This window comes from Tigriopus californicus, chromosome 9 (assembly GCF_007210705.1).
Source record: "Tigriopus californicus strain San Diego chromosome 9, Tcal_SD_v2.1, whole genome shotgun sequence".
In the NCBI taxonomy this organism is placed as follows: Eukaryota; Metazoa; Arthropoda; class Copepoda; order Harpacticoida; family Harpacticidae; genus Tigriopus; species Tigriopus californicus.
Genome location: NC_081448.1, coordinates 8468204 through 8480458, shown reverse-complemented (window position 1 = coordinate 8480458; position 12255 = coordinate 8468204). Strand labels below are relative to the sequence as shown.

General features: G+C 43.5%; 2 protein-coding genes and 1 long non-coding RNA gene across 3 annotated transcripts in view; 1 reads left to right on the top strand and 2 right to left on the bottom strand.

Moving 5' to 3' along the window:
- The window catches only part of LOC131886188 (DNA ligase 4-like), a gene marked incomplete at its 5' end in the record, with an annotated part of 5055 nt that extends 2353 nt beyond the window's left edge, over nt 1–2702 (bottom strand). The window contains 1 exon segment of the mRNA XM_059234447.1: nt 928–2702. Coding sequence (XP_059090430.1) covers nt 928–2702 — 1775 coding nt within the window.
- Nucleotides 2703–2734: 32 nt separating this feature from the next.
- LOC131886190 (dTTP/UTP pyrophosphatase-like) lies at nt 2735–3758 on the bottom strand. Its single transcript, XM_059234450.1, has one exon. It carries the CDS (start codon nt 3460–3462, stop codon nt 2824–2826), a length of 639 nt encoding a protein of 212 aa, XP_059090433.1. The 5' UTR covers nt 3463–3758; the 3' UTR covers nt 2735–2823.
- Nucleotides 3759–9229: 5471 nt separating this feature from the next.
- On the top strand, nt 9230–10839 carry LOC131887155 (uncharacterized). The gene is made up of 2 exons (XR_009373995.1): nt 9230–9955; nt 10194–10839. It is a non-coding gene; the product is annotated as an uncharacterized LOC131887155 (long non-coding RNA).
- The last annotated feature ends 1416 nt before the right edge of the window (nt 10840–12255 follow it).

Genomic DNA, 12255 nt, shown 5'->3' with positions numbered 1-12255 from the left:
CTCTATCTAACGATGAGCAACAGGCTCGAGATCCTTGAGGAGATCCGAAAGCAAATACCCTCAATCTATCATTGCTGGCAAATGGTACGATGCAAGTTTTTTTCCCCCTCTCATCATCTCTTTTGTGGAAGAGATTGACGGGGGAGAGCGAGAGATAGAGAGAGAGGGAAGAGCAGAAGAAAAAGGAGCGATGAGTAAAAGCGACGGAGGAAAAACTTCATCATCGTCTTCTCGTTTAGCTGGGTTTTGAATGCTGATCAATTCCTAGTCATATCACGATCGCGTAGTTCGTTCTCATTTGGGACAACGTTAACATTAGACCCACGCGCATATGCACACGTCCCACCCACAGGCCTTTCACGCATTTAGACAGACTCACTTGGAGACTTGGTGACTGCTTCCCTAAGCTTGCCTAGGCCCCAACCACCATGAATGCCGACCATCAACAGTGTATGGTACATCCCACATCCCGCTCCCCTATCATCAAAGAGAATGTCACCACACGTTTTGCCTCGGAGCCAGTAGGTAAACCATTAAGAAATTGGTCACTCGTCAGTTTGGACTCTCGTGGAACATCTAAAAACTTAGGCTATTACACGGCGTAAACGAGAAGAATGAAATCTTAGGGTCATTATAAAACCTGGACAATGCAGTGAAAATAACACAACCGAGCCATAATTGTCACGAGGGACTTGTGGGAAATTCGTTATGAGTATTATAACGGCTAATATTGTCGCTTTTTTCAAGCGATAAAAATTGCCCACAATAGAGAGGACCGATAACGACTCCCATGAAGGTCACGGCCCTCACAGGATTACTCGCAGATGGCAAAGTATTTTTGTATGTATGCATTGCGCTCTACGGCCTATGTTAAGTTTGCAATAAGATGGCCTTTGTAATAAAAAACAAAAAGCTAGTGAGTGTTACCTCAAAGTACATCCCGTGTAATAGCCGTCACTAGCGATCACCTCCGCTGCATTGATTTGCAAGATGACGGACTTCTTGGGAGAAATGACCACATCCGGCTTTTCTCGACCCATCCTTAGGCCGAAATCATCCACTCGAAGCAGATCATTTGATGGCCCGGAGTCCCACTTGGCCTTAATGAAATGAGGCTCTAGTCTTTGCAAAAGGTCATAGAGTTCCTTCATGCTGTAACCGGATCCTACTCGACAAAGGGAATGGATCTCACGATGCCCGTGACTTGGCTCATGATCTTTTTTGTCCTCTTGTGTAGCAGCTAAGACCCCCAAGAGAAAATGCGAGATAATACCTCGCCCTTTGCGCCCTGTGCCGTAGTAACCTCCCATGACAACGAGATCGCATTGATCGGTTAGTTGATTGGAATAATCCGGCTTGATCTTCAACCAACCACCACCGCTCCGGGCATTGGGTTTATAGATGCTGAGGGTGTCTTTGAGGACGATACCCTCTTCCCGACGGTCTATGGCTTCATTCAAGGCCTGAATCACTTCGGCCTTGGACGAGCCTTGACACCTTTGGGCAAAATGAATCCGCCCTTTGCGCTCTTGGACCACTGACTTGAGGATCTCGATCCGTTCTCTCAACGGCTTATTGGTCAGGACTTCGCCATTGAGGAAAAGTACATCGTAAGCATATAAGCATTGCTGGTACATGGGATCATCGGATTTCAGGCCACGAATGTTCATCTTGTCGCCCTTGAGGGTGAGACAATCGGTTTGGTAGTTGTAGGCACAAATCTCGCCGTCAAGAATGACACTGCGCACGTGACTAGAAAGGCATTTGGAGAGGATTTGCGTGAAGCTTCCCCATTCACGAGGCGAGTCTCCGAAATCGCTCGTGAAATCGTGGCAATTCCGAGAGAAATATTTGTAAGCATCATTGTGGTCCTTGTGAATTTGAAGACGTTCACCGTCGTATTTCACCTCAATGAAGAAGGATTTATGCCCCATTTGTTGTTCCACTCGTTCCAAAACGCCCCTTTCAGCCAACATGGGTTTGAACGGATGGAACAACTGAACCGCAATCTCGTTCAATCGCTTTGAGGGGTCCTTCAGTTGTTCGCACACTTTTCCCAGATTAGCATTCACCTCGTACAATTCTTTGGCGTCGGGGTGAACTGCCTTGAAGATGGCGCTTTGACCTAAGCCCAGCCGCATGTCTTTGAGAATAATGCGAACCAGCCATTTCACTTGCACGGGACTCATCTTTTTGAACACATCCATGAGAAGGGTCTCAATCTGGATGCGTTGACCTCCCTGAGCACCCGCTTCGGCTAATTGGTCCAAAAACGAGTTCACCTGATTCACTGACAACTGACCATCGGGATAGCCCCGGTCCTTAATTATGGCGTAGAGCACTGCGGCAAAGTCGCCCGTATCACTTTGGCTGCCTAAGCCTTTGGGAGCTCGGAAGTTTTTCAGCCGCAGAGCGTCGGCACTGCCCTCACCCAAGCCCAACGAGCGAATGAACAGCCGGGCCAAAACGGTTTCTTTAATGCCGTACGAGCCGCGTTCACGGTCCAATTGAGGCAAAAGTAAACGTATTAGCGGAAACAGGGACGTCGATGGGCCCCATTGAGTACGGCAGAACTGGAGGAAACTGGTTAACTTTCTACCCTTGGCGTCTTGGCCGCTTTTCGGGCCCACATTGACCACGGCTTGACAAAAATCGGCCAGATCTCGAAACGCCATTCGGCGCGAAGTCAAATCAGCACTAGACTGCGCCATCGCCATAGTTGCGATAGTTGAGCCTGAAAGAGAACGAGAAAACGGGTGAAACTTCAACAACAGAGGCAGATTTAATGCAGCCAATGCATAGCGGGTTCCTGTCTAGTCTATTTCACGGGGAGGCGTCGTAGAGCTCGTACAGTTTCCGACCAAATAAATGAAGCGGGAAGCCCATGACATTGAAAAAGTCGCCGTTGATGCCTTGCACCAAAGTGGCCCCCCGGGCTTGAATGCCGTAGCCCCCGGCTTTGTCCATGGGCTCGCCCGAGGCCACATAAGCGCGGATCACGGCCTCGGACAAGTGATCAAAGTGGACTGTTGTGGATTGAGAGAAGCTCAAGGTGCGGGGTCGACTCAGTGCCGGATCCAGCCGGATGAGCCACACCCCGGTATAGACCACATGCGAGCGCCCGCTTAACTGGGCCAGCATTTGGGCGGCGTGCTCGGCGTCTCGCGGTTTCCCAAACAAACGATTGTCCAATGTGACTACCGTGTCCGAGCCGATGATCAGCGTGGGCGTGCTGGGCTCTAGGCGTTGCGCCACTTCGCGCGCCTTGAGTCCAGCCGTGTCCGTGGCGAAACCCCCGGGGCGGTCGGCATAGCGGGCCGGGTCTAAGTTTTCCTCCGCGGTAGAGGGACACACCTCAAAAGGCAGACCCGTGTGGCTCAAGATCTGGCTTCGCCGGGGCGAGCCACTGGCCAACACGATCCGCACGCCCTTCAACGCTCCCTCCCGGAGCGGCTCTAACATGACCACGATGACCACCAATTCAAACGGAGCCTTCCTTCACTTAGCAGCTTTTCTGCTTTTGAGCTTTCGAAGCCGACGAGTCGAGGTCCCGATCGATTGGAAAACGCTTCCAAGTACGATCATGGGATTCGGATTCAATCGGATTTTATCGCATGAAGGCTCGCTCCGTCAGAGGTCAGCATGCGTGGGCTATCATGTGTATGTGTATTTGGGCCTGTCTGTTGAGCCTTTCAAGCAGAATGTTATTGATTGGGTTTGAGATTCAAGCATAACTATATTTTGGCTGAGTCCCTCCTGAGCGAGCATTGACAAAGTTAAACGTAGCCATTAGTTCCATTTCAGATTTCTCAGGCACGCTAGGTATGTCGCAGGTCGACCAGATTTCAGATTTCCTTTCTAGCAAAGAATGATCTTTCTAAGCGGGTTCAATAAGGCTCGACAAGTGAACGTTTTCATGAACAACTGACGTTATTCCATAAAGTAAAATCAACGACAACATGCCCAGCCAAACCGCACTGTACGCGTACAGTCATTGAGTTTTGACATTTATTTCATTTGACCTGCTTGTCTCAGCAAATATCATTGTGGTATTAAGCCAATGTGATAGTGCGTTCACCCAATTACACCAAACATGTTCATTTTCCTGGGTTGTGTAACACAGCTCACTCAAAATCACTTGATTATTGAAAATTCAATGGGAGATGGTGCGTTCAAGTAGTCTGTGATGTTTTGTTTGTCTTAGTTCTCCCTCCCCAAAATGCCCAAAATCTGGGTATTGTATCACATTTTTCCTTAAATTTCCATCACTTAACATCCCCTATTACTTTTTATATTCCTACCGAATACCGATTGAATCGTCAAATTATTTTGGGGCACACTGCTATCCGCTGCAGTCGATCTTTGAATGTCCCTGTCCAGTGTCAAATCGCAATTCGGCTTGAGCGTTGAGACTTACATTCTTTTTTTGACGCTTTGACGAAGTTAGGAGGGAATTTGAGTGTCTAATGTTTGATCTCAAGCACGTATTCGGACATTTAGGCAATGTACTAGCAAACAAACTTGCCCGCCAATGCCAGCGATGAAAGATTTGCGTTTCAAACTGGTTTTAACGAAGCTGACCTTTCCTCATATAGCAATGTGAAAGAAGAGTCAGCTTCTCAAAAACGTGTTTGAAACCCCAAACTTGCAACACTGTTATTGGTACCAGTAAACAAAAGAACCTGTCAGAGCTTGTCTTAACGTCCCCATGCATGAAGTACGTCAGTAGTGGAGTGGAAAGCTCGGTCGAAGACCAAACGTCTTCTAGCGAGGTTTGGTAGAGCTAAGCGTTACCATAAAAAACCATAACTAGAAAGCTCAAAATGAGCTGTACCGCTTGAGCATGTTTTCAGGTCAGCTGACGCTGGTGGAAATGGGACAAAGATATTTCGTTAAATCTCGCTTCAGGCATGTTGAACTATTATCATGAAACGCTTGTTATTCCTCTTTAATCTTAATTTCTTTTGAATCTTACAAATATACAGGTAGAAAGAGTAGTAGAATAATAAAAAACATGCTTTTTAGGGCACAATACACATAATATGTCAAAAAAAGATTTGGACAATAGTAGAGCAAATCATGTACTCTATTGATTGCCCTTGTTTTAGCAACGCATCTCAAAAATCTCAAAAGTGTAACAAAATGTATCCAAAATTGCAACGCAATGATGAGGCATTCGGAATTTCGTTTCAATCTCCTAACAATGTGTTTGAATGGGGGCGACATGATTGCGCCTATGGGGACGTTTAGGCAAGGCTTGGCAGGTTCCTTTGTTTGCTGGTACCAGTGTCAGTGATGCAAGTTTGGGGTTTCAAACACATTTTTGAGAAGCTGACCCTTCTTTCACATTGGGATACATGAGAAAAGGTCAGCTTTGTTAAAACCAGTTTGAAACGTCAATCTTGCATCACTGGCATGGCAGGCAAGTTTGTTTGCTGGTACCAGCACTTGCCTAAATGTCCGAATACGTAAACAAGGTAGTTCTGACAACTCTGGAGGTCAGCCTGAACCCAGGCTTGTTCCTTGCGTTTCAGTTAAGTGTTTCCACCACATGGATGAAAACTTTAACTTGAGCCCCATTTTAACCTCTTCAAAATTTTGCTCTTAAAAATGTGTTTGGACAACTCACTCAAACCGGTTTTATGAAGCGTGTTGGACAAGAGCAATTGCTTGACAAGGAGTCTTATTAGGGGTTTCTACTCTGAATTTGGACAAGCCGTCAACGATTCAAATTTGCACCATAGTTGTCCTAAGTAGCTTGACTACAAATGAAACATTTTTTCCACCAGCAACAGCTGAGATGAAAACATGCAATCGCAGTGCCCTTGATTGATTGATATATGAAGTTTTCTATGTGTGTTACCTCCTGATCAGATGCATTCCCACTGAGAGAGTGTTCAATGTGCTCAATGAATTCCATCTTCATGTTTAAGTACTTGATTAGGAGGTAACGCAAAAGTGAAACGTCTTCTAGTGAGGTTTTAGAGAACTTTCCACTCCACTACTACGGTATTCCATGCCCCATGTAACATGCGTCCGACGTCCGTCGGCATGGCTAGCCCATCCAACACCATGTTTCATGACTGGGACTCTCCTGAACATGCCAATACATATCTTTTCACTTTGACGAATCTTTTCGCACCATATTGCGTTTTTCTTTGCTTTTGTATTATTTGCCATTTTAGAAGGAATAAGAGTAGGGTGTGATGCGTCATATTAGGGGCTGATGTTATAAAACATCAGGAGAAAACGTCCTATGTGCAACTAGACAGTCTGGCTGGACGATGGACATGCAATAGTGGATGTTATAAAGATTTTGCATTTAGGATCTTGACCAAGATATTGCCGAATGTGACCAAGTGCAGTTTTGATGAGCGACCAGCCAACTGATGGGAGCAGGGCCTCCACTCAGTGAAACACAGGCTATTTCCTGTTTTATTCCTATTCTTCCTCTTCAAACCAAGCTTGGGGCCGGCGCCCCTGTCGAATTTGTTGCTCCGCAAAATGTGACAAGAATCCCTTGCTGGCGCCAATAATTGCAGGCCAGCCCATCGCTTTGAACGAGCCATGAGAACTTGCTCCAAGAAGCATAACCAACCACCATTGCCTTCTTCATCATGCCAAGATTTGGTTTATTTCTTGGTAGTTTATTTAATTTGACCTTTAAAATGTGGCTTATATTTTGACTTTACTTACGAGTAGTTTTTGAGGCTTGTACGGCCCCCACATGTTTGATTTTTCACTAAATACAAAGCACTTATGCGCAATGTAGCTCAGGGGTTTGACACTTTGAACGGATACCCTGATGTCATCCCGCTTCTGCGTGTCCTTGTCCCTAGCCAAGCCCAGTTAGTTAACAGATGCCCTTGCATTCCGCCATCTTCCTAATGAACGTAAAAGCATGCCACAACGTAATGAACGCACTATCAACACATCAAGTTCAGCTCAGTTTGAGCTTGCTGGTTGCTTGTTTGTCAGATAGACGTCAAATTTACGTCTCAACTTGATTCGTAATGGTGCGTCTACACAACAAATAATTCGGCAAATAATTAGCCGTTTCACAAAGATTGTTTGCCATTTCACAAGCATTTCACAAACATTTCTCGATTTGATCATGTTTAAAGTTTGTTTGCCAAAGAGCAAATATTTCATGGACGACAGCATCCTCCCCAGCCCTTCCAACCAAGGTGTCCATTTTCAGCCAGTACAGAACATAACTCATTCGATCCATGATGGCTTATAACAAAGAAAAATGTATTGATTGTGGTTCATTTTGACGCAGGATAACCCCAACTTAGAGTATGAACGGACCTGGAATTGTCAATCAATGAACAATGTCATGAGATGTCATCCAATACTCATTTAATTAAGTATTCACACTCCCATCTCCCATCGATGATTGAAAGACGATCTATCAACACTCATCTCCGGAATCCGGATTCATCTCCAGACAGTTGAAGCCTCGACCCCCAGTGAAACCACCTACCCTGGGCCTGTCATCAGGCTCAGTCCGGACATGGACCCGGCCCCTTCTTTCACATCTGTGCTGATAGCATGACTTGAGCGAGCCAACCCAAAGCTTGATGGATGGAATGGATGGAATGGATGGATTTCTTGACGTCGCCCAAAGACTGATTTGATTGAAGTTAGATCATATCATCAGAGGCAACAGAATCATCGCAAAACATGCTTTCAAGTAGTAATTGGTTTCAGCCAACATATGACCACACAGATTGAAATTGGCAAAATAAAGGATCTTTTTGGAACGCGAAACATTCTCATCATGATAGTGCCCATCGGTTTTTTTTCCAATTTCATTGCTCAGTTTTCTCTATGATCATTATACTTATCATCTTGTTTGCCGTGCATAACATAAATATTGAATGAAAGACCCATTAGGAAATGATACGATCACTTACCAGTTCATCTGATTAGAAATCTACATCAAAATATTTGTCAAACCGTTTTGATTGGGTAGTTTCACGTGTAGACGGCTCAGAGATGAACTGTTTGTCAAATACCAAACATTTCCGAAATTTGTAGGCAAACTTTGTGACAGAATGTTTCTCGTGTAGACGCTACTGATGGGGATCAAACAAAAAATCACCGGAGGTTGCAAGTAGGGCTACCAATTTACATTTTCAATGGCATATGACATTACTAGCATAAAATCGAAAACCCGTTAGATAATCACAAAAAGTAACCCTGAATTTTCTCCGATCAAACCTGGGTCACCTTTTTGGTCAAGCCTAATATTCTACGATACGTTAGAAAAGGCACGTGCTTTGAGTTCCTAGCTTTCTGGCGATCCTGATTTTGGAAATTTGTTTGTTCCCATCACTAGTAGACGCACCATAATGACTGTGACCTGATATAATCATATGGTAGTAGAGTGCTTTGGCTTAATCAGCAATTTTGTCACATGTTTAAAACTTTGTCGACATCATTTCAGGCGATTTTTTCTACTTTTTCTGAGACAGAAAGTTTCCAAAGCCACATTACTTTCCAATGAACAAATTAGAGAAAATCGTGGATCGGAATGGACTTGCACTAGGTTCCGTTTAACATAGTTCAACATATTACGAAATTCTTGAGCAAACCGGAGTTTGAAAATAGAGAGCTGACGAAATAGATATGAATGATAAGATTTTTGACGTTAGGTCTCACTGATCCTCTATCATGGCTTATTGACAGACCAACAAGCTCAACCTGGTTAGCTTGAGACAGCAACCAATACTGATATGGATCAAATTAATACTGACAGGGGATTTCAACTAGGGCTACCAATTTACATTTTCAATGGCCTATGGCATTGCTGGTGAGATGTCCGAAAACCGTTAGCTTTTTAGTTTTCATTATTTTATGACACTTTTGTCCACCCCTGTCAAAAAGTGTTAAAAAATAAGGGTGTCCAAAAATGGATGAGTGTCCCAAAAAAAAACTTTGAAACTACAAATATTTCAGACAATTTAGTTGGAAAGAATATTTTATTTTAGAAATGGCTCATTGGTAATGTCAAAAGTGGAATAAGTCTTTCAAATCTTTGCCATTTACCTCTAACATAACCAACACAAGATTTCTTAAAGGCATTTCAAACTGTTTTATCTCACCTTGGATAGCAAGCAGCTACCAAAACTTACCTCTACCAATGTATACGTAGGCGAGGTAATCCTGCCACCTGGCAGCAAAAATTGACCTCAAAATCAGCTGTTTGTTATGATTTGGTTTTGGGTGGGCAGATTTTGAAGCTCACAACCGTCAGAACGGACGTTTCCCCTCGTTTTCAAGACAATACAGCGTCATCAAACTAGTTGTACTTCTATTGAAAGGGCGTTTTCCATCTACAAAGTATGGCAGCTTTTTCAAAAAACTCACTTGATGCCAAACTTGCTCATGGAGTGAATGAGAGCCGAGAGGATGGATAACATCAGGTGATGTCGAACATACCGCGATGCTAAGACATTGATTCTCCAGAAGAGCATATCAAACACTGGAATTGACCCTCCACAAAAACGAAAGGCGGATGACAGTCAATTCAATTGTAAGGCAACACTTCATCATCACTGGGGCTGTTGGGGCCGTCACCTGCCTTTTGAATCAAATGTGGCTTTCCAAGCCAGCGGCTACCAAAAAGCGCCATTCAACAAACTGCATGGCTCTTCACAGGCACTCACCTACGCTTTGATCTTTGTTCTGATTTGACATTTCGGATAGATCCCGTGAAGAGTGATTGGCGCCAATGATAGTGAACAAGGTCAGAATCAAAATGAAGAAGCTTGAGGATAAAAGCGCTCAACCAGATATCTTTCAAATTAACGAGTTATCATTCAAGATAAAGAAAGTCAAAGCTCACAAAAACCGCTATTTGGATGAGAAATGTGCTTTAGTCATATGGATCGAAAGTAAAACCGGAAAAATGATTCCAGCAGAGGAAAAAAATGGAATACCTGATTAGGTATATTTTTTTCCAATTTAGGGATCGACTTTTGTATCCAATAACCATCTCGTTCAATGGTAATCAGTCAACCTTGAGTGTGCTTGGCTATAAAAAAAAGAAATCTCATTTTTCTAAGTCGAATTGGCCATGACACTGACACTCTTTTGAAATGAATCATGTGTATCTAATCCAAATGATAACACTCTTTTCACACTAAAAAGAGCGAAATTCAATTTTGAGGCTTTCCTTATTACAGATTCATGTCCATCTGATGAGTTTGCCAACTATGGCACAATGTACTTGAAATATGGAATGTCAACGAGCTTCCCGCCAAATCGGCCTGCTCTTGGTCGTAGCAACTCCGAGCCACTTTCCGAATCAAACTAGTAACATAAGAAACGTAGAGATCTCTTCAATTACAGGCAGGTCACTTTATATCATTCACTTTTAAGTGGTTCGTTTCAGGCGGAAAATTCAAACTTTTTTTCAGTGCATGTTTCTTGAGTTCCCAAGGCATGGTTTTGGGCTCAAATTTGGCCAAGATCATCTCTTCAGCAAGATTTTGTGGTCGTATGTCAAGCTTATTTGGAAAAAAGTGAACGATTTAGGAGATAATAAATGTTTGCTTTTGTTTGCAGTTGACATCTCTAGAAGTTCGTGGTATAATCCAACATTTGCCGCATAACCCAGTCATTGGGGCTCAAGGAATCGAAGGTTCAAAGGCTTCTCTGGCCGCTTCTTCCCAATCACGTCCGTATTAACGCCATGCTCTCAGGCTGTCCAGAGATTTGGCTGGAAAGAGCATTGGATATCAGTTCTTCTTTCTTCCCGTCCACTATTTTTGGGCCACTCACTCTTCATGAGATCTACTTGGATTGGCAATAGAGCGAAGGTCGAATCAATTGTTTTGCCTGCATTTTGTCTTTATTGTAGTCCCTTGCTTCAAAGAGCGGGTGACGGCCCCAACGGCCCCAATGGCCCTGTTGGTTTTGGATGTGTTGCCTAACTATGGGATTGACTGTCGTCCACTTTCCGATTTGGTTGAGGGTCGATTCCATTGCTTTCGATATGCCAATCTGGCAGATCAATGTCTTTGCATCACGGCATGTTCTTCAAAACATAAAGATTTCCGTCCTCATGTGTCTCATTCACTCCACGAACGAGTGTGTGAGATGGAAACCTTCCTTTTGATAGCAATAAAACTGTGGATGTCGCTGAAGTATCTCGAAAACAAAGAGAAATGTCCCTTTTGGCGGTCCTATGCTCTTCTGGACAATCAATGTTTTAGCATCACGGTATGTTGACTGCAACTAGTTTGATGACGCTGAAATGTCTTGAAAACGAGGGGTAATGTCCGTTCTGACGGTTGTGAGCTTCAAAATTTGCCCACCCAAAACCAAATCATAACAAACAGCTGACTCTGAGGTCGATTATGGCCGCCAGATGGCAGGATTACCTCGCCTACGTATGGTTGGTGCAATGCGTTCAAGAACTGGGATAGCTTGGTATAATATTTGCCTGATATAACTTTGATTATTCAATATTTAACTGAATTCTTTGTAAGAGTATTTTTGTTTCAAAAATCATGAGCCTTTCTAATGAGATTTCCTCTTAAACAGAAAAAGTACTAAAAAATGAACATCTTGCCCTTGGATAGCCAACACTTCTGCACCCGAACATTTAGAACTTCTCAGACAAGTTTTTCTAGCTCTCCAAGATTCTGGGGTGGTCTTTCAGTTAACAAAATGCATGCTCATTGGACGTGTCAGAGTTGATTGTTCTCTGGCATAACATCTTGGCTAGACAAATGTTGACCACTGAGAACAAGTGGGTGCAATGAGGGATTGTTCATATGATTTCAATTGCTTTAAAATAGTTTTTGAACACCATTCAATTTGTTAAAACATAGGTGCTATTGAGATTTGAATTTATTGGAGACATCTTTCATCATTTTGAATGCAGATTTTGTCTGAATTGGTACAAAACACATTGATAACTTGGTTTGCGTGTTCTTTTGAAAAAAAAAAACATTAATTGAATCTGCTGGGATTGTGATTGCAGCCAATGATGCCTTCAGAGTAATTGGAGCCTTAGAACTAACCCTTAAAACACAAACATTAACAAAGATGTTTTTGGTTTGGATCTGGGACCCATGTAAACTCATTGCTTTGGAACAAAATAGAAGGTTCAAAATTCAACCGCTACGGTGCGCTGACCTCATTGGCGTACTGCTTACTCTTGTAAATTCAGGGCACTATCCACATCTAGATAGGCGAGATAGAGGGCGCTGAAAATCTCTGTTAGTACTTGATCAGCTG

Excerpts from the sequence above, each read along its gene's own strand:
- LOC131886190 (XM_059234450.1), bottom strand. The coding sequence starts at position 3,462 with ATGTTAGAGCCGCTCCGGGAGGGAGCGTTGAAGGGCGTGCGGATCGTG.